Below are 27,912 nucleotides of genomic sequence, written 5' to 3'. Positions count from 1 at the left end.
GGGGAGAGAAGCCTGAGCAAAAGAGTAAGCAGCTGTTTAAAGTTGGTTCACGAAGGGGCTGTTGTACTGCTGGGTGTTAGATGAGTGCCGATCTTTCCGTACCAATCCAACTGGGGACGCGGCTGCGTCGGAGGAGCTTCCGCGTTAGCCCCGCAGGTGGGAACTGAGTGCCTGACCGCCGGCCTCCTCCCCCCTCGCAGCTGCGGCGCGTGCAGGTGTTTGGCGGGTGGGAGGGGCTCCTCCCCCTTCGCCTCTCCAAGCTGAAGGATTCTGCCTGTCTCCATAAACTTTCTCCCTCCTTCCCCCCTGCAGGAAAGGGGGGAGGGGGCACCACGTGACCCCGGGAAGGCGGGTGGGGGTTATTTGGTGGGTCTCCCTCTCTCTCTCTCTCTCTCCCCGCCCTCCTCTCCCTCTCCTCTTCTTGGCTAGGCGTCTTCCGCTGTAGTTTCAGTCTCTCAACTCCGGCGAGGCTGGAGGGAGCTCTCGCAGGGAGAACGAGAGGGAGCCGGGGCTCGGGCGGGCGATGCGGGCTGAGGCGTCGCCTGCTGCCCCCGGAGCTCCTCTCCGCAGCGGCTGCAGCAGTCGCACCAGTCCGACGAGACAGAGGTGCGCGGCTCTCCCGGCGTCGCCCGGCTGCTGCTTCTGCTGAGATCTGCCGTGCCTTGGCCAGCGTCTCCTACCGCCACCGCCAGCCCCTCCGACGGCTCCAAGAGGATGTGGCTCCTCGCCGTAGCGACAACTTTCTGGGGATTGTTGCTGGCGCCAGGTAAGAGGGGACGCCCGCCGTAGCCGACCCCCAACCCCCGCCCCGCCGACTCGAATCGGTGCCTGCCCGGTGCCAAGGACTCCTCGCCGACACTCTGCAAAGTTCGCGCCTGCCATTCAACAGCTGCTGCTGCTGCTGGCACCAACTCTGCAGCTCCCGCCCCAGCCAGCCAAGAAGCCAGCGACGGCGGCTGCTCCTTTTGCTACCGGTCTCGCTGGCAGCTCTGCCTGCCAGCTTGAGCCACCGCCGGACCCTGGCTCCTCTGTGTGCCTCTCCCGAGAAATGCGCGGGGTCACGCAGCCCACCCGTGGTCATCGCCGCCTCTGGAACCCGTCCGCTTCCAGAGGTCTCGCTCACAGCAGCAAGGAAAGCTTGCCTGCCCATCCCTGCTGCGCTTGTTTCTGGAAGAGAAACTCGGCTTGCCAAGGAGAACTCGCTTGGGATCTGTCTGGGATCTGTCCACTTGCACTGCCTTAGGGACGCTGCCGAGGCGAGCTTCCCAGACAAGCCCTGGGAACTTCCGCGGGCAGATCGCAGCAAGCCGTAGAGCAGCAGCCCCCGCCCCATCGCTCCCGCGAGTCTCCTTCCCCCTATTTCCCGGGGTGGGGTGGGGTGACGATTCACACTGGCGAGCTGTTGCCCGGGAAGCCCTCCGCTTAGTAGCCAACTAGCAACCCTCGGAACAGAGGATTCTTCTCGGTCTGTGCGTCACGGTTACCCTCCCAACCCTCGTGTTCCTTGCAGAGTCCGTCGGTGGGGAGTGTAGTTAGTAGTTCCCCTGCAAACTACCTCAAGGAGCAACAACGCTAGGGCTGCCCGTCAGGAGCCAGCAGGCACCTGTTTAAGTAAAACAGCCCAGATACCTACTGCCTGGCCCCACGAGTTGAATGGGGAGGAAACTCGGCTGAGTAATGGCAACTATTCGGGCATCCTTGGGCAGCTAAATGACCAGCTGAGCTTGATTTTCCGCTGTGACCGCACTGAAGCCAGTTCCCTGCGTGCTAGCCCGATCAAACCGCTCCTTCCAATGATCGCACTTCTTTATTTTAAGGAGACATTGCTAAAAGCACCGCTTCCCACCCAAGTGCCCTCGACTGTCAATGGGTGTGGGGCGGCGTTGGCTATCCCGTCCGGATCTTTCCGTAGCACCCAAATCCTCCAGGAGCGCTGGGCGATCTAGGATGGATGCCCTTGCTCAGGCGCAGCTCCAGCAGACAGTAAATATGGGGAAACTCCCCCGGCCCTCGCCTTAAACTTCCAGAAGGACCCTCGTTTGCATGATAAAAGAGGGAAGCTAAGGATGCTTTGCAGCTGTAATTGTGCATGGCAAAATAGTAATTAAATCATTGCAATTAATTAGTAGTTAAGTAAACCCTTTGGCACAGAAAAGCTCTGGAGCACATCTAGCAGGAGGTTTACTTTTTCGGGCATTTGCTTGCTTTTTAAAAGCCTAGTGCTTAAAAAAAAACCACAACCCTACACCAAACCTTTTAAGAAGGAAAAGCAGAGAGGACAAGATGGTGAGCAAAACAGATCAATTTTGCTACTGCTTATTATTGTTCATTCTGCCCCCTGCTGGATACAGTTTAGGTTGATGAAGCCAGAAGGGTTTGAAAACTTGGAAGCAAACTGATAATGAGTTTTGCCCATGTTTAAAGGTCTGATGTGGAATGAAGTTGGAAGATTATTAAAGGATACTATATCCTTAAACCGTGGTGTTAGCTAAAAGGACAACGGTTACAGCCAAATAGAGAATGAATGAGAGTGTGTGTATATGAGAGAAATTAAATAAAAGGAAACTTAATATACAGCACAAAGTGCTACTGAGTCAATGGGACTTGCTTGCTTACTGCAAGTCTTTATGCTTATGAAACAAGTCCTATTAAGTTCAATGGGGCTTATTCCTATAGAAATAAATGCAGAATTTCTGCATTAAAAATTATTCTTAGCACATGCTAAATAATGTTTATTTCTATTCTAGGATTTGCTCTGCAAATACAGTGCTATCAGTGTGAGGAATTTCAGCTAAATAATGATTGCTCGTCCCCAGAGTTCATAGTGAATTGCACTGTGAATGTCCAAGATATGTGTCAAAAGGAAGTCATGGAACAAAGTACAGGTAGGGTAAACTATATCAGTTCTGTCTCATTAAGTCTCTTCCCTTTTCATTTTATTTCCTGTCTAACTCAACTCCATAGGTAATTCAAATGCATGTTTATAACACCTATATTTTTATTTGAATTGTTAACCGTGCCATTCATTTATTCTGCTGTATGTCACAGGGTTCGTCCTTCCACTTTACATTGAAAATGCTGAAGCTTACTTAAAATAAGTTATCAAAACTACAGTAAAACAACACTTGAAGCCTCAGACCTCTTTAGAATACTCGGGAATTAATAACAAGTTCATTTAATCTCATTACAGTTAATTACACGGGCCTTCTCCCATCAGTTGGAGGGAAGTGTATTGAATTAGTAGCTGTCGTTATTTACTCTAGCAAGTCACATACGCAGTGGTTGATCTTTAGGGAGAGCAGATGTGAACTGAGCTTTCGGCCATTAAATATAATGGAATTGCATAGGATGGGCTGAAGGTTAGGAGGCTCTGCTTTGGTCTTGGGAATAAGGGTCCTAGATCATTTATTTCCCATGTGGAATTTCACACAAAAGGGCATGCTTTGCAAAAGTAGCTAACAGTCTGTTGGCTGGAAATGTTGATGACATAAATTGTTCTTCTGTGTACCAAACCATGCAACATGGAAGGATTATATTTTTTTAAAGCAGCATAGATCATGTGATCCATGCTGGTTGCTATCAAACAGGTTTTGGATTTACAATTGTACCTAGGGAGAAAAAGGTCTTTGGCAGCTATGGGAAAGCCCATATAAAACCGCTAATTCTAACCCTTCCTGAAATCGTATCTGGCTTTGAAATCTCTAGAGGGGTGAAATTGGGACATACAAAAGCAAGACGATAGAAGATGCAGAGAATATTGTGTATCACTGACATTGGAGATTATCATCCATCTTGGGAAGAGTAGAATATATTTGCTAGGGAGATCAACAAGTTATGCCTGTTGAGCTAGGAATGCTTCAGTACCCATGTCAGTAACACTGGGACCTACCTGATAATGGAAGACATAAATATATAATTACAATATATTTGGTTTGTTAATCATAAAAATAACAACAGCAACAAACCAATGGTTGTTTAGTAAATTGGGCCTTTTTTGTGGCAAATGAAACAAGTGCCACAATAACCATTATTGGTGACCAGAGTTTTGTAATTTGTTTCCCCTTTAAAACCTGTGAAAATGAATGGGTGAGAATTGTCAGTTCAATACATTGCTAGTCCAGGTAGAAATCCTGTAAATAAAAGCACTAATCTTCTAAATGCACTGTTAATGATCTGTGTAGTTGTAAAGAATTGGACAGTGGTGGTGAGAAAAGATCTGTCTCTGCTCTCTGAAAGTGCAACAAAAATATACCCCCAAGTTCAACACGTAAACATTTGAATGCACAACGCAAAGCAAACATTTCCTCTTAATCCTTATACTACCTGGAAATCCTCCTGCTAGAGAGAAATTTAACATCATTATGATGCTCTTTAAAAATTAAAAGCAATTTTGGAAAGGTATCTGAAATACAATTTTAAAGACTCTCACAATAACACAAAGCAGAACATTCATATTTTTGTAAAAATATGGAGAGACTTCAGTGGATTGAATGGGAATGGGGGCTGAAAGGCCATTGAAAAACATCCCAGCGGAAATATTAAAGTGTTTTCCTTAGTTGTGCTTTTCGAGCATTACTTCTTTTGGCCATAATATTTTTATTTCAACTTGCAATTTAAAACTTTTAACAGCCTCCCAGAAACCATTTTGGTAATCTTTTAAGCTGAAGGTTAGCGAGGCAGAAAAATCTGTGCTAGCAGTAGGCCTTTATCTGGGAATGGCTTGCTTAAACCTTTGGGATACCTAGATTTTTAAAGTGATGAATTTGTTGGAGGTTTTAAAAAATCAGATTTACTACTGGATTTTGAAACTGATTGATAAAGCTACCATGACTACGTTAAGTTCAAAGTAAGAACCGTTCTAATTGGATCTTAAAACATTTAGAGTGACATAAATATGCTTTCCCCACTGGAGAGAAATTGATTTGTAATGGCTTCAGTAAGAGAGAGGCATTTTAAACGATATTTTTCTTTGAATTACTCAACCTATGAATCTTGTACCAAGTTGTAACAATAGTACCCGACTTAACAGCAGAACTTTCCCTATGCATATCAAGCAGCAGTACACATACTATCTTACTGGTCTACTTAATTTCATAAATATATTTGTAACTTTGATTAGGAGTTTCCATGATTGATGACATTTCTATATATTACCTATATCAAAGACATCCCAGTCTGCAGTTAACCCAATAGGCAAGGCAACAACACTTTGATTTTAAATCAGTTTTGTCCCATTGCAATCAATGGGGTCAAGGTTGTGATACTGAGCACTCTTACAAGAAAATTTCATTCACGCTAATAAGACTTGGCTCCATATATGTGCTTAGGATCAGGTTATGAGTAGCTAAATCCAAGAGATGGTAGATTACAGGATACTGTGAAACAATTCAGGGCTCAAATAATTACCTCTAGTGTGATTGTGTTCAGGTGGATTTTGGTTTGCTTACAGATACTTAAAAATGTGTACAAAAAAGTTGCCACATTCCTATGCTTTAGCACATGTCTAGCTCAACATTTAACATACGGTACCATTTTCCAATGCTGCTTACTTTTACACTTGTTCAGCACTGAAGAGATTTCTTTTTCAAAGAGAGCCACTCAAGTTTGAATTTTTAACCCAATATATAAAATAAATAAAATTGCAATCTTGCAATTACAGGTTCTTCTTTTGACTACCAGAGCTAAAATCAAATTAGTATAGATTTAATAGTTGTTTTCTTTAGTAAGATATGCATTTCTCTCAGTGCGGATGATTAAGGTTTCTGTAAATCTTACTTCAAAGTGAAATGCAACATATTTTGTACTTTTCTTTAAAGGCAATGTTGTATTTTAAATTGTTGCAACCATCCTAGGACCTTAGGGTTAAGGGCAGGCAATATTATTATTATTATTATTATTATTATTATTATTATTATTATTAATTTATTTAATTGAAACCATGTTAATGGTCCAAATCAGTAAGCCAATGGATCCACACACTTGAACATGCATTTATCTATTTTCCTGTTTTGTAATATATAGGATCACTTATTTACATAGTTATATATATTATCTACAAGCTAATGGCGGGAATGTGACACACGTTTGTGCGTATTCATTAAATGGAACGATGACACCTACGCAGGTCAATTTCCGTACTGAGTTTTTTTGTTTGTTACACAGTACCTGGGCACCAGAGTCTCCCTTTTATCGTAATCCAGATAAAATAGGGAACCTGTGACTTCTCAGATGTTGTTGGACTGCCAACTGCCATCAGCTCCAGCCAACATGACCAATGATCCGGGATGATAGGACTTGTAGTCCAACAATATCTGGAGGGCCACAGATTTCCCACTTGTGATCAAAGACGTAAGAATGGCCTTTTTAGATTGGCCACTCTGTACATTAGATGGATGTTGGTCCAATTCGATGTTTTTGGAAAGTCAAACTCAACGCGCCCCCCCCCCCATCTTGTTCTTAGTTCTATTATCTGGGGCTCAGAAGTCATACTGCTGTCATTTTAGGTATTGTAGCTAACAGTCCTGGATAGAACTATTCTCCATTAACGTGTGTGTATGTGTGTGTGTGAGACTCTTCAAAACCAGTGATTACAACCACATCTTGTGATAGTGAATCCCATGCATTAATTATGAACTGTGTGAACCACTACAAATTATAGCCTAGTATTGAAGCAATGGTTTGGGGTTTTTTTTAATGCTATGCCCAGTTGTTCACAGTTTTGCAAATCTCTCTCCAATCTTAGTATGCCTCACCCCCCCCCCCCGCCAACAACAACAAAGTTCTAGGCTCTTCGGTCTTGTCTTACAGGAAGGTCTTAAAACAGTAGTCCAAAAAGCTGCATTAATTTTCTTCAACTTGTCCTTTTAACAACAGTGCAACCAAAACTGTATACAGTCGCCCATGTTACATGGGCAGACTTATCTGTGTGTAATGGGCTTTCCCAATTCCCCCTCCCCCTCCATTGCAGTCTCACGGGCCCATGATAAGTTTCGCCTGTGGATCAGACAATCCTTAGGAAAGGCGTGGGAGATGGTTCAGAGGCTGCAGCTGGAGACAGAAATGCTGACAGTCAGATGGAAGCAGCTTGTTTATGCAAACCGCCTCACACTAACTTTTAATGATTCTGCATGTTGTTGAAGCCCATGCACCACATACCAGGTTTTCTTCCCTGAAGGATACAGGGGGCTACAGAGAGGATGGGTCAGGGAAACCCTCTTGTGCAAACAGATTTCCACATACATAATGTTGAATACACTAAATGTGTACGCACCAAATGGTTTATATAACAACATCCTAAGACCTGCTGCATGATTTTCAGTTCCTTTTGTAATTATAAAGTAGTTTGGCTTTTCACAATCTTGATACCTTTTAGGATATTTGAGTAAGAGGAAGATATCGGCATATTTGACTTGGATTCAAATCTTAGCTTGTGGGACACCCCCCCCCCCCGGCAATTTTAGATCTCCCAGTGCCATTTCTTCATTTGGAAACAGAATTGTTGTGGCTCAGCTCACATAGTTGGCTAATAAAGAATGATAAACCAATTTATAATTAAGTGCCATGTAAATTAATTAGAATGTACTTCATTGAACATGATTATTGGTCAAGACAGACCCATTTGTAAGTTACACAAGCCAACATACAAACTTTTACTAGAGTAGTTTCTAGCAGTATCCAAATCAGAATCATTCTGTCTGTAGACAAAACATATGACTGACAGAGAAATTTCAGAAAATCCAAATTTAAAAACAGTAATAGCTTCAATTATAGATTATTTAGTGTGGATACTAAGCAACCCATAAAATAATCACATCAGGCTTACTGGGTAGACATTTCTACAAACAATGCAACATACTTTCATTGCCTAATTAAAGAGAACGAAATGGTTGTACAACTAGTGGATTTTCACTAGCAAAAAGCACTTCCGTAAAGTGAGACACCTGATTTTTGCTGATTCCACCTACAAATTGTCCCATGCAATGCTGCTCTTGACAGCTGTGGAACACTCTGGAATAGTATGGGATAAGGAGTGTGATGGGCTGCAGTAGATGTGTGGAGGAAATTGGTAAAAATGGGATACTCTTCCTCACGTAAGTGGCAGTGCTTTCTGCTTAGCAGTTCAAAGCTAGCTGTTGGACGCAACCCAAAGTTTTCAGAGATAGTGGAGGATGAAGGAGTTTAGATTATACATGTAGAGAGGTAAATAGGGTGACTGAGTGTAAAGACATGTTATGGATTATATTCTGGTTGATACTTTGCATGTGCGAAACCTCAGAGTGATGTGTGTAGGAAACCAGCAGAACAGAGAAGGCGGCGAAGTAGTGTCAATGGAACAGTAGCTTTGGCAGTGAGTGCCAAAATAAATTCTAAATTGTGAGAGAGGCACAGGATATCTAGTACGTTTAAAATGGAGGGACACAGCCAAATCATGGACAATAATGTGAGTATAAGGGTATTCTGTTGCTGAATGAACTAAATAAAATAAGACAGAATTCCCCTTCCAAATCTATAGTCTGATTCTCACACCAGCTGCACCTGTGAGATATACCGTATTTTCTGCACCATAGGATGCACCTTTTCCCCTTCAAAAATGAAGGGGAAATGAAGAAATTTAAAGACTATTTGCAAAAGCATTGTAAACTGTATGAATGTTAGAATGATGCGGGATATAAAGATAATATGGTATTAGTGATATAGTTTAAAATTATGCAAAAATGGTTTACAGAACAAAGGTGAAGTCAGAATAATATGTCGAACTCAAACAACGTGGAAAAACGGAGGGAAGAACAGAGGCATAATAGCTGAAATGTATAATATGATTTATGATTTGAAAGAAGGTGAGGTATTGCTGAACAAGATTTTGTAGAAGGGAACACAGAAAAGGGAGATGTGAGGGAGTCCGGAAAGAGGACTACGAGAATAATATCTAAGAAAATGGGTTTTTTTTTCTCGTTTTTTTTCTTTTTTGTCATTTATGATGGGTTCTTTACTGTGCTTTGTTGTTGTTTGAATGGTGGTTTTTTTCCCCCTTTTCTATTCTGTATTGTGAAGTTTGTTTTATGGTTGAAACTTTAATAAATATCTTTAAAAAAAATAATGAAGGGGAAATGTGTGTGCGTCCTATGGAGCGAAGACGCCATAGCCCCGCGACCCTCTCCCGGCTGGAGAGGTGACGCGCGGCTATGGCAGGAGCCTCTCCACTGCGCGCCTTTCCACTGCTCCCTGACCTGCTCTTTGGGGCTGGTGGTGGGCTTCCCCCCGCCAGCCCCAAAGAGCAGGTTGAAAGGAACCTGAAGCCTGGAGAGTGAGAGGGGTCAGTGTACACCGACCCCTCTCGCTCTCCAGGCTTCCAAGGTAGCCGCCTGAACGGCACCTTGTTTTAGAGCGGGAAAACAAGAGGGGGAAATTCTCCCCCTTTCTGCGCAGCGCCTCCTGCCGCTTCGCTGAAGGGGCACTGGGCAGAGAGGGGGAGAATTTTTTTTTCTTGTTCTCCCCCCTCTAAAACAAGGTGCGTCCTATGGTGCGAAAAATACGGTATATCATTTGTCTTCTGCCTGCCTTATTATCATACAACTCAAGGCAGCATCCCCCAAGGGGATATAACCCATCCAGGTATTGACCATACCTAGGTGGTGCAGCAAGGTGGCTGTATGAAGTGTCTTTAGACTGTACTCGGAGAACGATGTAAAGCAGGCATCCCCAATCTGTGGCCCTCCATATGTTTTGGCCTACAACTCCCATGATCCCTAGGTAACGGGACCAGTGGTCAGGGATGATGGGAATTGTAGTCCAAAAAATCTAGAGGAACCAAGGTTGGGGATGCCTGATGTAAAGCATGCCAATGCACCATCACAAGATAATAACAGTTATATGGATGGCATATAAATAATAAAATTATTAGTGGTGCTCTTGCAAACTGAGGCTGAACCATTTGAAATCACCAGTTTCTTTTTAAGGACTAATGCCCTCTTTGCTTTGAAACCAGGAAGCTATTAGTGTAGAGGACCATAAAATAAGAATATCTTACCAGGAATCTAGCTTGTACAGTCATTCCCAATTTCACTAGGAACACATACTTGCACAAGTCAAATTCTAACTAGGTATATTTTGAAGTGATTCCATTGAACTCAACGGGAATTGGTTCCAAGTGAATTTAGAGTTGTGTATTTTAATGACATTTTAATAAAACTTTGCTAGCTGACAATGATATTTTCAAAATGTGAGAACTTGCCTTAAAAGCTGCTTAGATTTCAAGGCAAATTTAATAACTTCAGTCACACAAGCATGTACAGTGGTGCCTCGCAAGACGAAATAAATTTGTTCCGCAAGTTTTTTCTTCTTGCAAGTTTTCCGTCTTGTGAAGCACGGTTTCCCATAGGAATGCATTGAAAATCAATTAATGTGTTCCTATGGAGACCGCTTGCCAGGCTGGCGGTGCGGAGAAGGGCTTTTCTCCCCACCACAAGCCTTCAGGACAGGTACAGGAACAGAGGGGAAGGGGCGCAGCGCTTCTCCTCTGTTCCCGGGGCTTGCGGTGGGAGGAGGGTTTTTCCTCCCCACCGCCAACATTCAGAACAGCATTCTGAATGTTGGCGATGGGAAGGAAAACCCTCCTCCCACCGCAAGTCTTCAGGACAGCCATCCGACAGCCATCCGAAGGCTGGCGCGGGGAGAAGGTCTCTCCGCCCCACCGCCCGGCTTCGGAGCATCCTTCCGAAGGCTGGCGGCGGGAGGAGGTCTCTCCGCCCCACCGCCCGGCTTCGGAGCAGCCTTCCGAAGCCTGGCGGCGGGAGGAGGTCTCTCCGCCCCACCGTCCGGCTTCGGAGCAGCCTTCCGAAGCCTGGCGGCGGGAGGAGGTCTCTCCGCCCCACCGCCCGGCTTCGGAGCAGCCTTCCGAAGCCTGGCGGCGGGAGGAGGTCTCTCCGCCCCACCGCCCGGCTTCGGAGCAGCCTTCCGAAGCCTGGCGGCGGGAGGAGGTCTCTCCGCCCCACCGCCCGGCTTCGGAGCAGCCTTCCGAAGCCTGGCGGCGGGAGGAGGTCTCTCCGCCCCACCGCCCGGCTTCGGAGCAGCCTTCCGAAGCCTGGCGGCGGGAGGAGGTCTCTCCGCCCCACCGCCCGGCTTCGGAGCAGCCTTCCGAAGCCTGGCGGCGGGAGGAGGTCTCTCCGCCCCACCGCCCGGCTTCGGAGCAGCCTTCCGAAGCCTGGCGGCGGGAGGAGGTCTCTCCGCCCCACCGCCCGGCTTCGGAGCAGCCTTCCGAAGCCTGGCGGTGGGAGGAGGTCTCTCCGCCCCGCCGCCAGCCTTCGGAGCAGCCTTCCAAAGGCTGGCGGCGGGGCGGAGAGACCTCCTCCCGCCGCCAGCCTTCGGAGCAGCCTTCCAAAGGCTGGTGGTGGGGCGGAGAGACCTCCTCCCGCCACCAGCCTTCGGAGCAGCCTTCCAAAGGCTGGCGGCGGGAGGAGGTCTCTCCGCCCCACCACCAGCCTTCGGAGGAGGTCCGAGGACAGTGGGGAAGATGCGCTGCGCTTCCCCGCTGTCCCGGAGATTTCCCTATGGGCTTTCGTCTTGCGAAGGAAGCCCATAGGGAAATTCGTTTTGCGAAGCGCCTCCAAAACGGAAAACCCTTTCGTCTAGCGGGTTTTCCGTCTTGCGAGGCGTTCGTCTTGCAGGGCACCACTGTACTGATACATTTAAGGTAAGGAGGGCTCAAGTCTGGGCATAAGGAAATCCTTTGTATGCTGCTTTGAATAAGAAATAAGTGAACTAATGATAAATCAAATATAAATACACCACATGCTACCACACAAGTACAAGGAAGTTCTCTCTGTTAGTGAAATGCATGATCAGAATAGCAAGAGGGTGCAAGAATTCAGACGTAGGCTACAATTCTATATACACTTTCCTGGAGGTTAGTGCCATTGAATTGAGTAGGACATTTTTTAGGCATGCCTGAAAAAATGCTGTCAATGCAATTTCAAGAAACGCAGTGCAAACTAGCTTTTGTAATTGTGACAAATATTTATCGTTAATTAAGGAAGGTATTCAGCAACAAAGCTGGTGGTAGTTAGTGATTGCCATCAACATACAGTATTTTGCTTCATCCCAGCATGGAGTGCAAAGCATATCCCATGGAGAGTACTTTGGGAGCTTGGTTCTTGATATTAGTTGTCTAAATTCAATTTCCCCATCATGGCAAATGAATATGGAGAAAGAAATTGAGAGTAGGAATAAGGAAGAAAAAAAGGGGGGGATTAGGTGCCTATACAACTAGAGATATATCTATATCTATATATAGATATAGATGATATAGATATAAATATAGATATAAAGGTTTCTGAACTTTTCTTGTTATGTGGCTTTTAAGCACATATTTCCCATTGTTTCTACTCCATTCTTCTGGTATAAGCTCTGTTATATCATTTGTAAGAGAACCTGAAAAATAGTGGTATGGGCTTGGGCTTAAATACTTTATTTTTTTAAAAAAAAGAAAATAATAAAGTGAAAAACTAGAAGCCATAATGTCAAACTGTCCAGAGAGTTGAATTTCTACTGCAACTGAATTTACCAGCAACATGATTCCCTTAAATTAAATGTTTGGGATTTTAAAAATACATTTGTTCAGTTTACAGTGGCATTTTCCTGTGCGTGCAAGGTTGTATAAAATGCTGCAGTGCAATTAAAGCAATTACTGTAATTGTGCACTTCAGCTAGTATGTTAGGAAACTGGGTACAGTGCAGATTAATAAATGCTGTTTTTAAAGCTCTGCAAAACAAGTTATTTTCGTACTAATTATCAGAAACCAAGAGAAAAACTAATTTTGAAAAAGTTCCCCTTAATTATTTAACTCATTGATCTGCTGCATGTGTGATTCAACGGCTGTCGCATTCAGTTTTGCCTTGCTGTGACCATGATGAGCAAATATATATGTATCTAGTGAAGCTTTTACTACAGTACAGCTGCAGTACAAAACAATTGCTGAGTTTGTTTTTCACCCACCTGTCAAAGGTAGAGGAGCCTCTCACAGAAAATGGTGACATACTAGTTGCATCAATGTTAAAGGTGCACATTTCCCCCCTGTTTAGTTAAGAAAGGCTGAAAAATTGTATATTGACAACATTTTAAAAACTGAAAAATTTCAACATATGTGAGAACCTTCCAGTCATTAATATTCAGAGCTAATTGCTTTATCTTTGGTATCCAGTGAAAGGCAGCATGGTCTGTAACATGGCTGTTTGTTCTCCACATTTTTAAAAGATTCAATCCTGTTTATAACATGTTGCTCATAAGAGGTCAGTGGAGAAAATAAAATTGACTCTTAACACTCCAATAATGTACAGTGGGGTGGCTAATATCTTTTTGGCCCAAGGACTTTATTCAGCCAATCCTTGGGGGAAGTGGCTCTCCCACAACCTCATTCATTTTTACACAATGGCACACAGTTTCCCTCTCCTGAGTAGATCAGTCGCAGGTTGGCTCCTGCCAAATCACACCTTTCGACTGTGGCTCAGAGTGGCTAGGAGCCTGTCCATGTGCTCCCCCAGCTTCTCCTCAACTTCTCTGGGGGCCACACCAGGCCCCCCGCAGACACTTCTGGGCACCTCTGGTTGGCGCTATTAGAAGGGGCTTGTGGGGGGGAAAGATGGACAGCGATTGCCAAGAGCCTGAGGGGCAGCGTCAATATATCTTCTTGCCAAGGGCACAAGGGCGCCTAAGTACGCCTCTGATCAGTTGTGAAAGGTTTATTTTTCTGACCTGCTCATCAAATGATTGACATGATGGTTTTAGAGATGGTTCTTTGTATCCACATCTTTGTGTCCACCTACTTCAGTGCTGTGTCTACTTCAGTGGTTTTTCTTTTCACTATTGCCACCAAATCAATGGGCGGGGGCTGGGCGGGGGATCAGAATAGTTTCTTGGGAGGCCCTCACACTAATGTGCCTGTGGTGCACATTCACTTTTAAACTCTGTATTAAATACCGTGTGTGTAGATATTGTAAACCGCCCTGTGATCCTCGGATGAAGGGTGCCATGAAAATTAATATATAAAAATAAAATAGATGTAAATCTACCGGGGGGAGGGTACGTCCCAGGAGTCTGCACTGGTAAGAGGGCTTTTTTTGCTTAGAAGCACAATCCTCTCTTTAATACAGTCCTTTTAAAAATAATGGGGCATGCATTCCATATTACACAGTTTAAAATACGTTTGGACAGGATACTCAATCGTACTGGAGTAGTAAGGCTTAACAAGAAAGGATGAGGAGATGTGCATCTCTTCCAATAAGTTGTTAATGAAATAGGCTTCCCAGAGGGAGAAGCAGGGACATTTGCTGTCTTGGCCCCTGGACATCTGCACCAAGTACAGTGGTACCTTGGGTTACAGATGCTTTAGGTTACAGATGCTTCAGGTTACAAACTCCACTAACCCAGAAATAGTACCTCAGGTTAAGAACTTTACCTCAGGATGAGAACAGAAATCACGCGGCAGTGGCAGCGGGAGGTCCCATTAGCTAAAGTGGTACCTCAGGTTAAGAACAGTTTCAGGTTAAGAACAGACCTCCAGAATGAATTGAGTTCTTAACCCAAGGTACCACTGTAGAGGCATTGCAGCCAGTTCCTTACTGTCAGTGTTTGTCTGGAATAACTTTATAGTTGCCCATATCTGAAGCACCCAGCTCCTTTCTGTTGATGATAAACAAGGCTGCATGCAATAAAAGAATTATGGTATATGTTATTAACTTTCACTATATGCTATAAATTCAGAGCTTCAGATATATTACCATTCAGGAAGTGTTTTCAGATGCTAAAGCTGTAGGGCATGTTCTCTTATTAATAAATTGCTTCCAATCTTACGGTTGCCTGTAACACTACAAAGGAAGCAGGAGATGAACTAAATTAAGTGCATTAGATAAGGTGAAACCATGGAGAGCTTATAATAAATTGCTTTTTTTTTAGTACTTTTAAACACAGTAAGGCAGTGATGGAGCTAGAAGTTGACTTGAAGTAGTTTATGATTTGGAAAAAAACATGAAAAGAATAAAAATGCAAAATTTGATGGATTATTTTAAAAGGAAGTTGCAATTTCTGGTTGGGTGACTTTAATTTCTCACAATGATATGGACAATAGCTTTTTATGTTTTTCCATTTCTTGGACTTGTTCTGAGGGGATATACAATGATCAGATATGGTGCCCACAGGCTGCTATCTTAGCAGTTCAGTTCTAAGCTTCCAGACTACTAGAGTGTGGTTTAAATTCCACATATAAATGAATAAATTCCAGAACAATTTGCAGTGACCTACCCAGATCTATGCACTACACTCCCCTTCCCTTCTAAAAGTTTATTATAATGACAAGTGGATTTAATGTCAGCAATCCTTTACATTTTATTGATACGATCTCTGAGCAAGCATCTGAGTACTCTTATCCACTGCTAAACCCAAAACACCAAAGGGCTAGAAATTTTATAGTACTATTACTGCTAATGATGCTGTCAAAAAGAACTGAAAGCACTTCAAACAATCAGCGGTAGGGTGCTGTTTGCAGACAAAACAATGATATAAGGAAGCTGTCTCATAAAACTATGGTGGCTGTAGATGTCAATGTCATATTCTCAGTCTTGATGCTCATTTTGTTATGGGCTCACATAGCCTTTCCTACATAAAATCCATCTTTCCATTGTTGTTTTAACTTCAGTGTTGTTTTAAATATGCATATGTGCTTAGATTAACTATAACAAGATTCTACATACACACACACACACACACACACACACCCCAATACCAATCACTGAGGTTTGCAAATCTGGTGATGAGAGCAATCCTTGCTGGTGCACTGATTTAGACATAAAGGTACACCACAGTTAAAGAAAACCATGGAAGGGGAAAGGGGGAATAATCTGTGTAGCAGGGAGGTTAATTGAGTGCGTACCTGAATGGTATATTCCAAATTTCCTAAACGTTATTAGAAAATCAGGGTATGGATCCAAACTTCATTCGCATATGGGATTGCACATTAAAATGGTTCTGTATACCATTTACAAGAAGGCTTAAGAACAACGGAGAAAAGCAACATGCCTAAACTTTGCTTCAGTGACTCCACAGATAAAAAGAGCATGCCAATCCCCACACTGTCTCCAAAGCTGGATCTCATTATAAAGTAGAAATGTGGCAGTAGCCCAACCTACAACTGCATTAGGAATATCATGGATACAGCCTTTACCTGTGGCATTGAGTTGTACACTATGAGCCATATATGTATCTGTAAGACAGTGCCATACATGGTTTGCTTGAAAGTTTAGGAAGGAGATAGTCAGACAACATAGACTTTAGCTGATTTTTTTAAGACTCCCCCCCCCCCCCCGCATACAAACCACCCCCATGTTGAGCTCCTGCATCTTCTTCCCTCCCACACAATGCAAATACTAAGCACTCTGTTCATCTTCCCAATTAACAAGCCTCCACCCCTTCCTGTTCTTCTGGCCATTCCACACACCCCACTTTAATCTTCAACCCAATTCCAATATCTCCTTCCTTCCCCCTTTCCTGCAACTTTTATCTTTCTCACATGAGGCAGTTGATGAAGAGGGAGAAGTTCAGGACAGCCATTTTTCTTTTCTTTTCGGCATTCTGTTCTTCTCGCTTTGCTCAAACAACGGCATAAGTTTGAGTAAAGCAGAGGTGGAGGCACACTTAGATTAAAACAATGGTGGAAATTGAAGTAAAGCAAAGACAGAGAGATGCTGAAGGGTTGTGGGCTTTTTAAAAAACACCAAAGCAAAAACCAGTTTTAAGGTGGAATAGCAGAAAGAGGTGCAACACAGAAGCTAAGATTAAAAAAAATACTATTGGAGACTTTTAAAACTCCCTTCTTGCTGTATGAAAACATTGTCCCTTTCCCTCTGTGTCACTTCCTGCTCACTCAGATCTCTCCCATAGTTTCAAATGTTTTTCCCCTCTCAGTGTTGCGCCATCACTGCTTTATTTAAATCTCTGCTGTTTAAAACCACCAATCTCCTCTGTCTCCTTCCATCTCTGCTTTATTCTGCTGTTGTTTTAAACCACCACCTTTTCATTTTCAGTGATCTCTCTTCTCACTCCCATCACATGGGCTCTGCTGTTGCGCAACCTGCCATCTCTTTTATCCCCTGCTCCTGCTGACTTTATGCAAATCTAGGAGTTCGGCAAAAAAAATAACACAACCCTCCATTGTGAGCTGTGTGGTGACAGCCTTACATTTTTTTTATGCCTATAGGAATACTGTATGTGGGTGTGCAAGAGCATCTCATGTAGAATATATTTGTGCGCATTTTACACAAGATGCTCTTGCACACCCATGTTAGCAGTGCTGAACACTATACAGTAAACTCGTGAAGGGAAGACAAATATCTTAAAACACTCCTGTCCCACAGCAGCATCCTGGGGATTATTCACTGCTTACCCCTGACATTTTGGAGATGTGTACATTTTGTTTACTGCTTATGGTGTTAGGCAGTGCAATCATCAGTGTACACACAACAGGAATGCTTGCCACATAATCAGCCCTTGCATAAATCAGCCCTTAGAGGAATGTAGCATCTTATCTCATAAAAATTCCTCCTGCCAACACAGATTATTTGACGGATTACTTCATTTGTGTACATAAGGAGTTACTAGAAGCATCTCACTCTTAAAGCAGAATGGTAATAATTTAGTGAAACATTATACAAATTAAACAGTGTGCTGCTTTTTATGCACAATGCTACCGCATCACCCCCACTTCTAATACATTTTGAATTCCATTGGATAAAATATATGAAAACAGTGCTTGCTCTGACTGATCAACAATGATAGACAGGGATTCTTGTGAGAAATGCTATAGCAAAGGTTATGAGAATATATTTGGTAAAAGGACACATCACGTACTCTATTTTATGGTTGTGTCTACATAGGTATTGATCTCTTTGGTCTTACTTTTACACTACCTTGATTACTAATTTATGAAGGGTGTTGTTTCAAAATCTTTTAATAAAATAATATATACAGGGTGAGTCCTTTAAAAGAGGCCCCGTGAATACAGAGTACACATGTTCCACAGGGTGTCTTTTAAAAGACTCTCCCTGTATATCCAATAGGGACAGTCTGCTTTTCAGAGTCATTTCGGAATGTTTTTAAAGATTCCTTGTAGGTCATATACCTGAGAATATGTCTGTTCTACTCTGCTATTTGGACCTAAGAGAATGGATCAAAGTATCAGAATAGAATAGGTGACAGAAAACAGAGTCTTCATCTTTAGGACTGAATACTTACAGAATTGTAAATTTTGTACTAAAGTTTCATCTCACATGATTAATTATTTGGAAATATAAGGAAACTATCAGTGTTGCAGTGTGAATGATTGCTTCACATGTATACCAACGGAGGCTGAGCTGGGTGACCAGACAAGGGATCATGGGGTTGTCGTGGTCAGTTTAGTGTAAACACTGTCTATGTGGCAGCTATTAAAAAGGTCAATTCCCTGTCAGGGACCATTAGGGAAATGGTTGAAAATAAGCAATATCTTACTGCCTTTATGCAAGTCTGTATAAAGTCTTGGAATACTGTGAAGAGGAATTCAGCATTGCATTCTTATGATTATTTTGTCAGTGCAAGCATTTCTGCTTGCCAGGTGGAATAATCCTTTCCTCCTCTCCACATTGTTCTGGGTAGTTGGAAGGGATCCCAAGGGTCATCTAGTCCAACCCCCTGCAATGCAGGAATCTCAGATAAAAGCATCCATGACAGATGACCATCTAACCTCTACCTATAAACCTCCAAGGAAAGAGAGTCCACAACCTCCCAAGGGAGACTGTTCCACTGTCAAACAGCTCTTACTGTCAGTAAGTTTTTCCGTGTGTCTAATGGGAATCTCCTTTCCTGCAACTTGAAGCCATTGGTTCGAGTCCTACCCTCCAGAGCAGGAGAAAACAAGCTTGCTTCATCCTCCACATGACAGCCCTTCAGATATTTGAAAATGGCTATCATATCTCCTCTTTTTCCAGGCTAAACATGCCCTCTTCTGCACATACCTTCTGAGATATGGTCCTTTCTCTATATTGTAGATGTTGCTAAGATGGGAAAAGGAAGTGATTAGGGTCTGAGACAACTCCCTTATGAAAAAAAGGTTCCAATATTTATGGTTTATTAAAAAACGTGAGTAAGGATGTGTATGGAGGAAGTGGAGAGAGAGGTTCTCTCCTTCTCTCATACTACTTGGACCTGGGTTTGGCTAATGAAACTGCAGGGTGGGAGAGATTCAAGAGAGTCAAAAGGAAATACTTGGGAATTCATTTCCACAGGATGGTGTGATTGGTACATAATTAGATGGCTTTAAAAGAGGACTAGACAGATTAATGACTATTAATCCTGATCAGGTTCCTTTATTTTCAGTATCAGAGGTATTGTGCCTCTGAATTGCTAGCGAACAACAGCCAGAGAGCGTTGTTCCTCTCATAGCTTGCTTGCAGGCTTCCCAGAGGTAGCCACTGTGGGAAATGGAGAGCTGGACTAGATAGGTCTGTGGCCTGATCCAGCAGGGCTCTCCTTAAATTTATCAGCATACAGTACATTTATTTTATAAGAAAGACAAAACTTTGATATGCTGTCCATACATGCTTGGACTCACCAGCAGTGTGGAGGTTTTAAAGCAGAGGTTAGATGGCCATCTGTTATGGATGCTTTAGCCGAGGTTTCTGCATTGCATGGGGTTGGACTAGATGACCCTTCAGGTCTCTTACAACTCTATGCTTCTATCACCCGGGAGTCCAGGGTTCAGATCCACACTCATCCATGAAACTCACTTAGAGACTTTGGGCTAGTCACTGCTTCTCAAACTACTATGCTGAGCCTCCCCCACCATGGTTCTTTGAGTGCCTTAGCGAAAAGGTGGAATATAAATGCAATTTAAAAAGATCTGAGTGTAGTTCTGCAACTGTATATTAAAATTTTGGTTAGTTAGAACTAAACACAATGTAATTTGAGAGGAGGTAAGGAATGCTATCTGGAGGGGAAGAAAGAACAGGTAATTTGTAAGTGTGGATTGACACTTCCATCAAAGCAAATGCTTTAAAAGAAATTCATTCTCTCTCTCTCTCTCTCTCTCTCTCTCTCTCTCACACACACACACACACACACACACACACACACGAGAAAGTTTGAGAAAGGAGAGATAAATGGGCCCATTTACAGGAGACCCTTATCAGGAGTGAGCTGAAAAGCCTTTATCAGTTTACGCACAAGGTATTCAATCTTGTCTTTATGAACAAACAAATGGGAATAACATCCAAGAGAAAACAGTCATAAATCACAAAAGTGTATCATTAAGAAAAGAATAATTATTAATTACTAGCCTGTCTATATGATGTGCTGAAAATTAAATTTAATGGAGGCAGCAGAGATTGACATGAATTATGACCAAGTCTTCAAATGAGAGAGGGAGTTGGGAGACTGAGAGAGAAAATGTAATGCAAAATTTTCTCCATGTAAAAAGGCTGGGGCCTGGATCCTAATTAGACTTCCACAAATGGAAGGACTAATTCTGTGTGCGAATGGAATTAAGATACTGTAGAGGAGTCTGCCAGTGGGGAAGGTGAAGCTTCCAAAAATAAAAAATGAAAATACATTTCTGTTGGTGGGGTTGTCCTGGAGTGGAACACAGGACACAATCCCACCCGGAGGTTCATTGAGTTTTATTGAGGAATGATGGAGGCTGTATATTATCATAGGATCATAGAATTGTAGAGTTGGAAGGGATCCCAAGGGTTATATAGTCCAACTCGCTGCAATGCAGCGACCTCAACAAATGGTCCCCATCCAATTTGAAACCGTACTGGACCCATTAGCTTTGCAGATGTGCTAACAGTTTTATTGCATTATGTGGTGCAGTTATCTATATATATATAGCATAATTATTTGGTTCAAATTAGTTCTCATTAAGACATGGATTGCTTTTTGGTATCACCTGGTGCAGAAGTTCCCAACGAAAGATTCTGCCACCCATTTTATATTCCTAAATGAGCTGTCACCAGTACAGTACATAATGGGGAAAGAGAGCGTTTCATGAATTGGCTTTATGATCATAAAAGGATAATGACCACAGAGCAAGAGGGATAAAGGAAATGGGTAGACATTGGAAACTAGAATCTACTTGGTGACTTGGTCTTTGTATGGCTAACCTGTTTCTTGGCCACAGATGAAGATTGGCCAGGCCAGAAGAGAGGGAAAATATCCCATGGAATATATTCAACGGTTGGTTACGAATGGGTCACTGTGTCATTTCAACACATCCAGTAGACTAGCTACAGAGTGACAGATTCCTTTATGAGTAGAACTTTATTTGTAGTACAGGTATAAGCAATGCAAAACTATCAAAGCCAAAGGATGTTCATCGAATTCCAAGAATACAAAGATGGGTTAGCTCCTGTTACTTTTTCCCTAGTATTAGGGTAGCACCATTTGGTAAAAAGAGTTCTTGCTTTTTTAGAAATGTAGTTAAGGAGAAACATAGTACATACTGATTATTATTCAATTACTAGTGAAGCCCAACTTATAAGCTGCATTCACACAACACAGGTAATTTATGAAAAGTTATTGGTCGGTACTCTTTTATAGTTTCGATTTCTTACCCACCATTCACAATGAAGTTCCAGGGCATCTGCAGCATATGACGTGGATTGCATAATGAAGGTGTTAGATGCATCTTTGGGGGAGGAAGTTGCTTAACTTCGGAGCTGCCACATCTAGCTTTCAGGTTTTTAGTGATATTTCAGGTGGGAGCCCAAAGTATGTCTTTTTAGATACAAACAATCTTGGCATTTGTAATTCCAGTGGCTTGGAATTGTAATTCCAGTGGCTTGGAATTTGCATTTAGCTTCCATTGCAATCTATGAGTTTTAAGTTAAATCATTACTAACTTCTCATACTGATGACAATAAGTCCCAAGGGGAGCTAACTTTGTATGGACCCAACTCAGTGTGCCTACTTGACAGAAATCAAGAAAACTCCAATGTATGTGATTTCTGGTTTCTGCAACCTGAACGTGTTGTTTGGTGCTATGCTACAAAAAAAGAGAGAAAGAAGAAATGAAAGGAAGAAACTTGCTCCCTTTTTAAACTATTGCTTAGCCCAGAGGCACTCCTAGGAATATGTTTTTTCTAGAAATAACAGCATTGGGAAAAGAGATCAGGGGACTAACCCAGAGGCACTGAAGACTCCATAGTCTCTCAAGGAAGGTATTAAATGAGCAGACACATTTAATGACAGGTTGGTTGAGCTACTATACCAGCACAATCCTATTCACATTTAAGCAGAAGCAAGTCCCACTGAATTCAGTGGGGCTTCCAGGTAAGTGTGCACTGGATTGCAGCTTGTGTGGGAAGATGCCAATTGTTCCACCAGACATTGCAAAGTTTTGTTAGTTGTCGTGACCATAGACACTATGTGCCGTATCATTGTCCTGTAAAATGCAAAAGGTTTCACTTGTGACAATTTGTTTCTATGAGATGTTTCTAGATGAGCTGTTCGGTTTATGGTAATGGATGATAAAAGTGACATTAGATGGCAGATTAGTGAGTTACCACTGCTGCATTTGTTGTTCAATGTGTCTGAAATGCCAGCATGAAACTGATGGTTTCAAAGTGTTTGCCACTGAAAGATGAATTCCTGCAGGTTTGATTGGACACTCAGCTGTTGCACCGTTAGGTCTTTTGAATAGAAGGATTAAACACAGCTCATCCCAATGTCCTAAATGAAAAGCTTGGCATTGAGCTACATTTTATGAGCATTTTACCTCATTTGGCTCTTTGTGTTATTCAGATTTTTAAGTAGGTGCAGGATTGTTACTGTTGAAAGGCAGATATGAAACCTTTCACCTGAGGTTTTTCAGTTTGCATTCAGCTTTCAAGGACTGATATGGTCTCTTTCATCTGCTGTTACTGTGCAAAATGTGAAAGAAATAAATACATGACTTGTTTTTTACAATTGAAAACCCTTATTATCTGTTGCACACAAGGAGGCACAGCTATGTGGCAGCATTTTGATCCTTTAGTTATTTTGTTTTGGTGAGTTTAGCTGCGGAGTGAGGCATGTGTAACAAGCTCTGGTAGTCCATAGTGAACCCCTTAAGCAATTAGGAGATATGCCCTTTTTTGAGATTCTTCTTTCTTGCAGAGCAATTGGTCTTGAATTCCTTCACATCTTAGGCCCTCTGCTAGTATGGCTGCAGCAATTCTCACAGATGTGCTAAAGCAGATGGGCTACAGCTCCTACCCTTGATAACTGGCAAGGCTGGCTGGGAGTAACTGGAATTTGAGCCAAACCACATCTGGGGAGTCACAGGTTCTCTTTCCCTGCTGTAAAGAGCTGTGCCTGCTGCAGCTGCCATGACTATGTGCCAGCAACTATGCAGGAAATCGTAATCTCCCGTAAAATTCACTTTCTGCAAGGATGCTGATCACAATGGTCTGGATTCTGTGTTTGAAATTAGGCAGGCGCCAAGTGCATTTTGCACCTGACTTTATTAGCCACCTGCGACCAAGTGAAGATGCCTGGGCATTAGCATGGTACCCGACATCTCTGCCATCTGGAGATCATTGGATGTTGACTGTTTTCACACACCAATACCACATCCTGTAGGATCTGCACAATCAGAATGAATTTCAGGAACCAAAATGCTTTTTTCTGGGCAGCCTGGGCAGGAACAGTGAGTAACGTTATAGTTAAATGTTGCAGCTTGTCTTTGCTTACCCCACCCCACCACTATGTTCGTAGTTGTGAAGAATATTCGTACGTTATAAATGGACTGTGTCACCATTTAGAAAAAGAGGTAGGAACAGGCCATATATATGTGGACTGCCCCTGGATAAACTGACTACTTTTATTTAAGTTCTCAAAGTTCCTAACCTAGCTCAAGTTTGTCATCTGAGCTAGCCGGGTGTTTAACTGAGAATCAGAGTCAGTCCCTCATTTGAAAAATAAGACTTTAGATCCATCTTGCCCTAAAGTGGCAACTAGACATTCTGGTAAGTGTAAATTTGGTTTAAGGAACCATTTGGCACCTAGCTTACAAATCTGAGTCTCTAACACTGTCTGGATTTGGACTTGTGATGAGCAGAGTTCCATTCATGCTGAAGGGTTGAGGAGGCAATTGTTGCCAGTTGCCACACCCGTGCCTCATGAAAAGGTGTTATGGGGAGTTGGGAAATCCTCTGGAACATTTCTGGAGGGTGGTGCTGAGACAGGCATGATTAGCAAAAATTGCTCCATCTTTTCCTCTGACATAGAGCCCTACTGGATCCTGGTCTCTTCTGCGAATGAAAGGAGGAAGCCCTTCCATTTACAGTGGGGTTAATCTCAATCCACACCATGCCAAAGCCAACCCAATTAGGCAGACGTTGGTATAATCACCAACTGGTGTAGGGGGCTGTTGCAAGTGTTCTGCTAGAAACGTGTCTGAAAGTGGCCTCAATCTTTATCCACTAAGTAGGGTAAAAAAGGTAGAAAGAAGATACTTAGTGTACTAAGAGAATAGAATAAGACACCCTATGAATCATATGCGTGTATTTTCTTGATTACTGGTGTACTCATACATGATGAATATTGCATAAAACCTGGATAGCTCAGTTGGTTATAGTGTGGTGCTGATAACGCCAAGGTTGCAGGTTCGATCCCTGTATGGGACAGCTGCATATTCCTGCATTGCGGGGGGTTGGACTAGATCAGTGTTTCCCAACCTTGGGCCTCCAGCTGTTTTTGGACTACAACTCCCATCATCCCTAGCTAGCAAGACCAGTGGTCAGGGATGATGGGAATTGTAGTTCAAAAACAGCTGGAGGCCCAAGGTTGGGAAACACTGGACTAGATGATCCTTGGGGTCCCTTCCAACTCTACAATTCCAGATTATAATGCTAGTGCTTCTATCCTGCTTTCCTGTGTTCATTTCAGACTGTAATACTAGTTTTCTTATAGAACGGTGGCTTTATGACCTCTATACCTGTACGTCATGCTAAATTTCATTCACACCGGTTGTGGTTTGACCCAACAATGAATGTCATTGAATATTCATTCACTGCTCCACCACCCTTCCCACACATGTGGGCTTCTATTTGTCTATGATTCAACCATGAAAGCAGCAGGAAAGAACCATATGATGGTATACTTATCCAAATTTAGTCACTTCCATGATTTTCTAGGTCAGGGGGGCTATAAATGGATTTCCCTCCCCTGGAACTAAGTAACATAGAAAGAGCACTTAATCTGTGTTGTGTTCCATTAGTTTTCTGGAAATGGCTTCTATGTTGTGTGGAAACTCAAATATGATCTGGGAATTAACAGTTTGGGGAAATGGAATAAAACTGTTGGGTGAATGCAGCTACATAAATGAAGGAAACCAATAAAGTATAATAAGCATAAACAGCTGTCAAGACTTACATTAGTAAAGCCAGCAGACTTCTCATTTCCTAGATTTAATTGCACTGTGTACATGGTCCATATACATAATACCATAGACTTAACTGTAGGCTGGTCCACTAACCCAATTCAAGTGAATAAACCTTAATCATAAGTATACAGTATCTGCTATGTGGGGCGGGGATCCACTCCATTTCCATTAAATTTCCATTAAATTCAAGTTTCTCATGTGTTGTATTTCCCACAAGCTATGGAAGTTTATTCTCTAAGAGAATTGTCTCCAAAATTATGAACCTTTTAGGGTACCATGCCTGGTCTAATACATAGCACGTATATAACGTAATATAATAACGACGTAGCACTCTTTATTAGTGTGTGCGGTGTAGCTTACAGCTTTTACTCACAGGGATTGCTAAGTTTAGTAAAACTCGTCTGTTCTGTTCCATTTTCCTGCTCATAAAATGTGGTTTTCCATGCAATGTTCTATGGATCAGGTGGAATTCAACACTGTGTTAATACAAACATACTGTCTGCATAATAGCTTGCCAGATGGAACAACTCCCCCCACCCTGTGTGCTGTTCTTAACTTCCTCTGAACCAATTTTGGTGTGTGTGAGTGTATTGCATTGTATTTGCATTGTACACACACACACACACACACACACACACACACACACACACACACACAATTTAAAATACATATTTAATGTACATATTACACACATTCAATTAAAAAAAGTGCAGAACAGTCTCTAGAGGGCTTCTTACAAGGCAAGTCAAAGAGAGAATATTTATAATCTTTGTGTTTGTGAGTATTGCTCTGTAGACTCCAAATTCTCCCATGAGCTTTTTCTTCATTTGGGGCTGATTTCCTCCCTGCAGAAGGTGCATAAAAGGAGAACTTCCTTTAGCACGTTGCAAATCAGAAGCATAAAAACAATCATGGGTCTCCTTAAGTTCTCGTAATGCTGTTTGGAATGTGATCAAACTTACATGTACTCAAATCTTAAATACGTACAACTTTTAAAGTTTTAAGTGCTGTATGTGCCACATGTATTGATTTTGCGATTTCTAGGCTTTGTGGAAAGCAAAAGCAGAAGGGGGGGGGTTAAGAATAGTGCCATTTATTTAAAGCCCTACATTTCCTGCTAAGATACACAACAGGTGATGGTGGGCTAAATCCTTTGGAAATGTGCTGAGAATCAGAACCACTATTACGGAAAACTTGGCAGTCTGTTTAAATAAAAAAAAAGAGCTAACATACAGTAGAAAGCATGTTTGTTCATATCAGGCTAAATAAACTTTTGTTCTGTGTCACAGGGATCCTGTATCGCAAGTCCTGTGCATCCTCTGCAGCTTGCCTCATGACCTCTGCCGGATACCAGACTTTCTGTACTCCAGGGAAGATAAACTCTGTTTGTATAAGCTGCTGCAATACTCCACTCTGCAATGGGCCCAGGCCAAAGAAGAGAGGAAACTCTGGCACCATGCCCAGGGCTGGTGTATTAACAACCATACTGCTCTCTAGCTTGGCATTTTTAACACCAGTACACTGCTGAACTCTAATGGAAGATTTTTTTGTTGTTGTTGGCATCGTTTTGTCCAGACACAGCTGGTTTCCATTGTAATGTTGCTGTTTGCTTCCAACTGCTAAAAGAAGAGTTTGATTTGAAAAATCCTCAGCAACTTCGTTAGCAGCAGAATAGGTCTAGTTGTCCTGTCTTTCTGGTAAGCACTTAAAAAACAAAAAAAGCCGTCACCCATGTAGAACCCATATTCATTTATGTTATTGGGAACGTAGTCTATTGAAACAAAGCACTTAAAACTTGAAGGGTTTAGGTTGCAAAAAACCCTTTGTGGTGCTTTTTTATTTATTTGGGGGGGGGGGAAACCCCAGTTTTTAGCATACTGTATCATCCAGCTCTGTTTTTTTTAATGTGGATTCACAGTTCGTGTTCACAAAGTCCATTTTGGTTAGCAGGGCTAGGATCTGTGCAAGTCTCCAGTGGCATCGTTTTCACATTCAGCTCCAGTGATTCAAGACTCAATTTCTGCAAACTGCAGCCAGGCTTGGTTTCGCTCTGAAAAGTACTTAAGAAAACCTTGTTAGCGCTCTTGGTGGAAGACTTGCGCATGGCGGATGACGCGAAGATCAATGGGCGCCGCGAGCGGCCGCTATCGGCTGCAGAATTCAAATTGGCTCTTAAAAGCTTCTGTTTGTTGGCGTGTTCCAGTGTCAGGCGACAACGGAGGACCTGAACAAACACATTCCGGAACTGCTGGGAGGAGATATTGTACAGGAGCGGGTTCACGACGGAGCTGAGGTAGAAGAACGTATCTGCTATAGGGAGCAGGGTGATGTACGCTCTGAAGTAGGGGACTGTCCAGTCCTGCTTAGGTCTAGCAGCAGCCATGATCCTTCGAACTTGATTTGGCAGCCAGCATATTGCCAGAGAGGCAACGATCAATCCTGCAAGCAAAGAAAGAGGAAAGAGAAAGCA

General features: G+C 42.7%; 2 protein-coding genes across 4 annotated transcripts in view; one reads left to right on the top strand and one right to left on the bottom strand.

Moving 5' to 3' along the window:
• On the top strand, nt 1-27,290 carry LYPD1 (LY6/PLAUR domain containing 1). Its single transcript, XM_028744600.2, has 3 exons — nt 1-766; nt 2,748-2,885; nt 26,732-27,290. The coding sequence occupies exons 1-3, from the start codon at nt 715-717 to the stop codon at nt 26,968-26,970; spliced, it is 429 nt and encodes a 142-aa protein (XP_028600433.2). The 5' UTR covers nt 1-714; the 3' UTR covers nt 26,971-27,290.
• The window catches only part of GPR39 (G protein-coupled receptor 39), a 130,997-nt gene continuing 129,183 nt past the window's right edge, over nt 26,099-27,912 (bottom strand). For all 3 annotated transcript variants that reach the window (XM_077935445.1, XM_028744569.2, XM_028744580.2), the window contains exon 3: nt 26,099-27,881. In XM_077935445.1, coding sequence (XP_077791571.1) covers nt 27,355-27,881 — 527 coding nt within the window. In that variant the 3' untranslated portion in view covers nt 26,099-27,354. The remainder of the gene's footprint in view (nt 27,882-27,912) is intronic.

Source organism: Podarcis muralis, chromosome 1 (genome assembly GCF_964188315.1).
Source record: "Podarcis muralis chromosome 1, rPodMur119.hap1.1, whole genome shotgun sequence".
Classification (NCBI taxonomy): Eukaryota; Metazoa; Chordata; class Lepidosauria; order Squamata; family Lacertidae; genus Podarcis; species Podarcis muralis.
The sequence above is the reverse complement of the archived record's forward strand: the minus strand, read 5'-3'. Positions and strand labels throughout refer to the sequence as shown.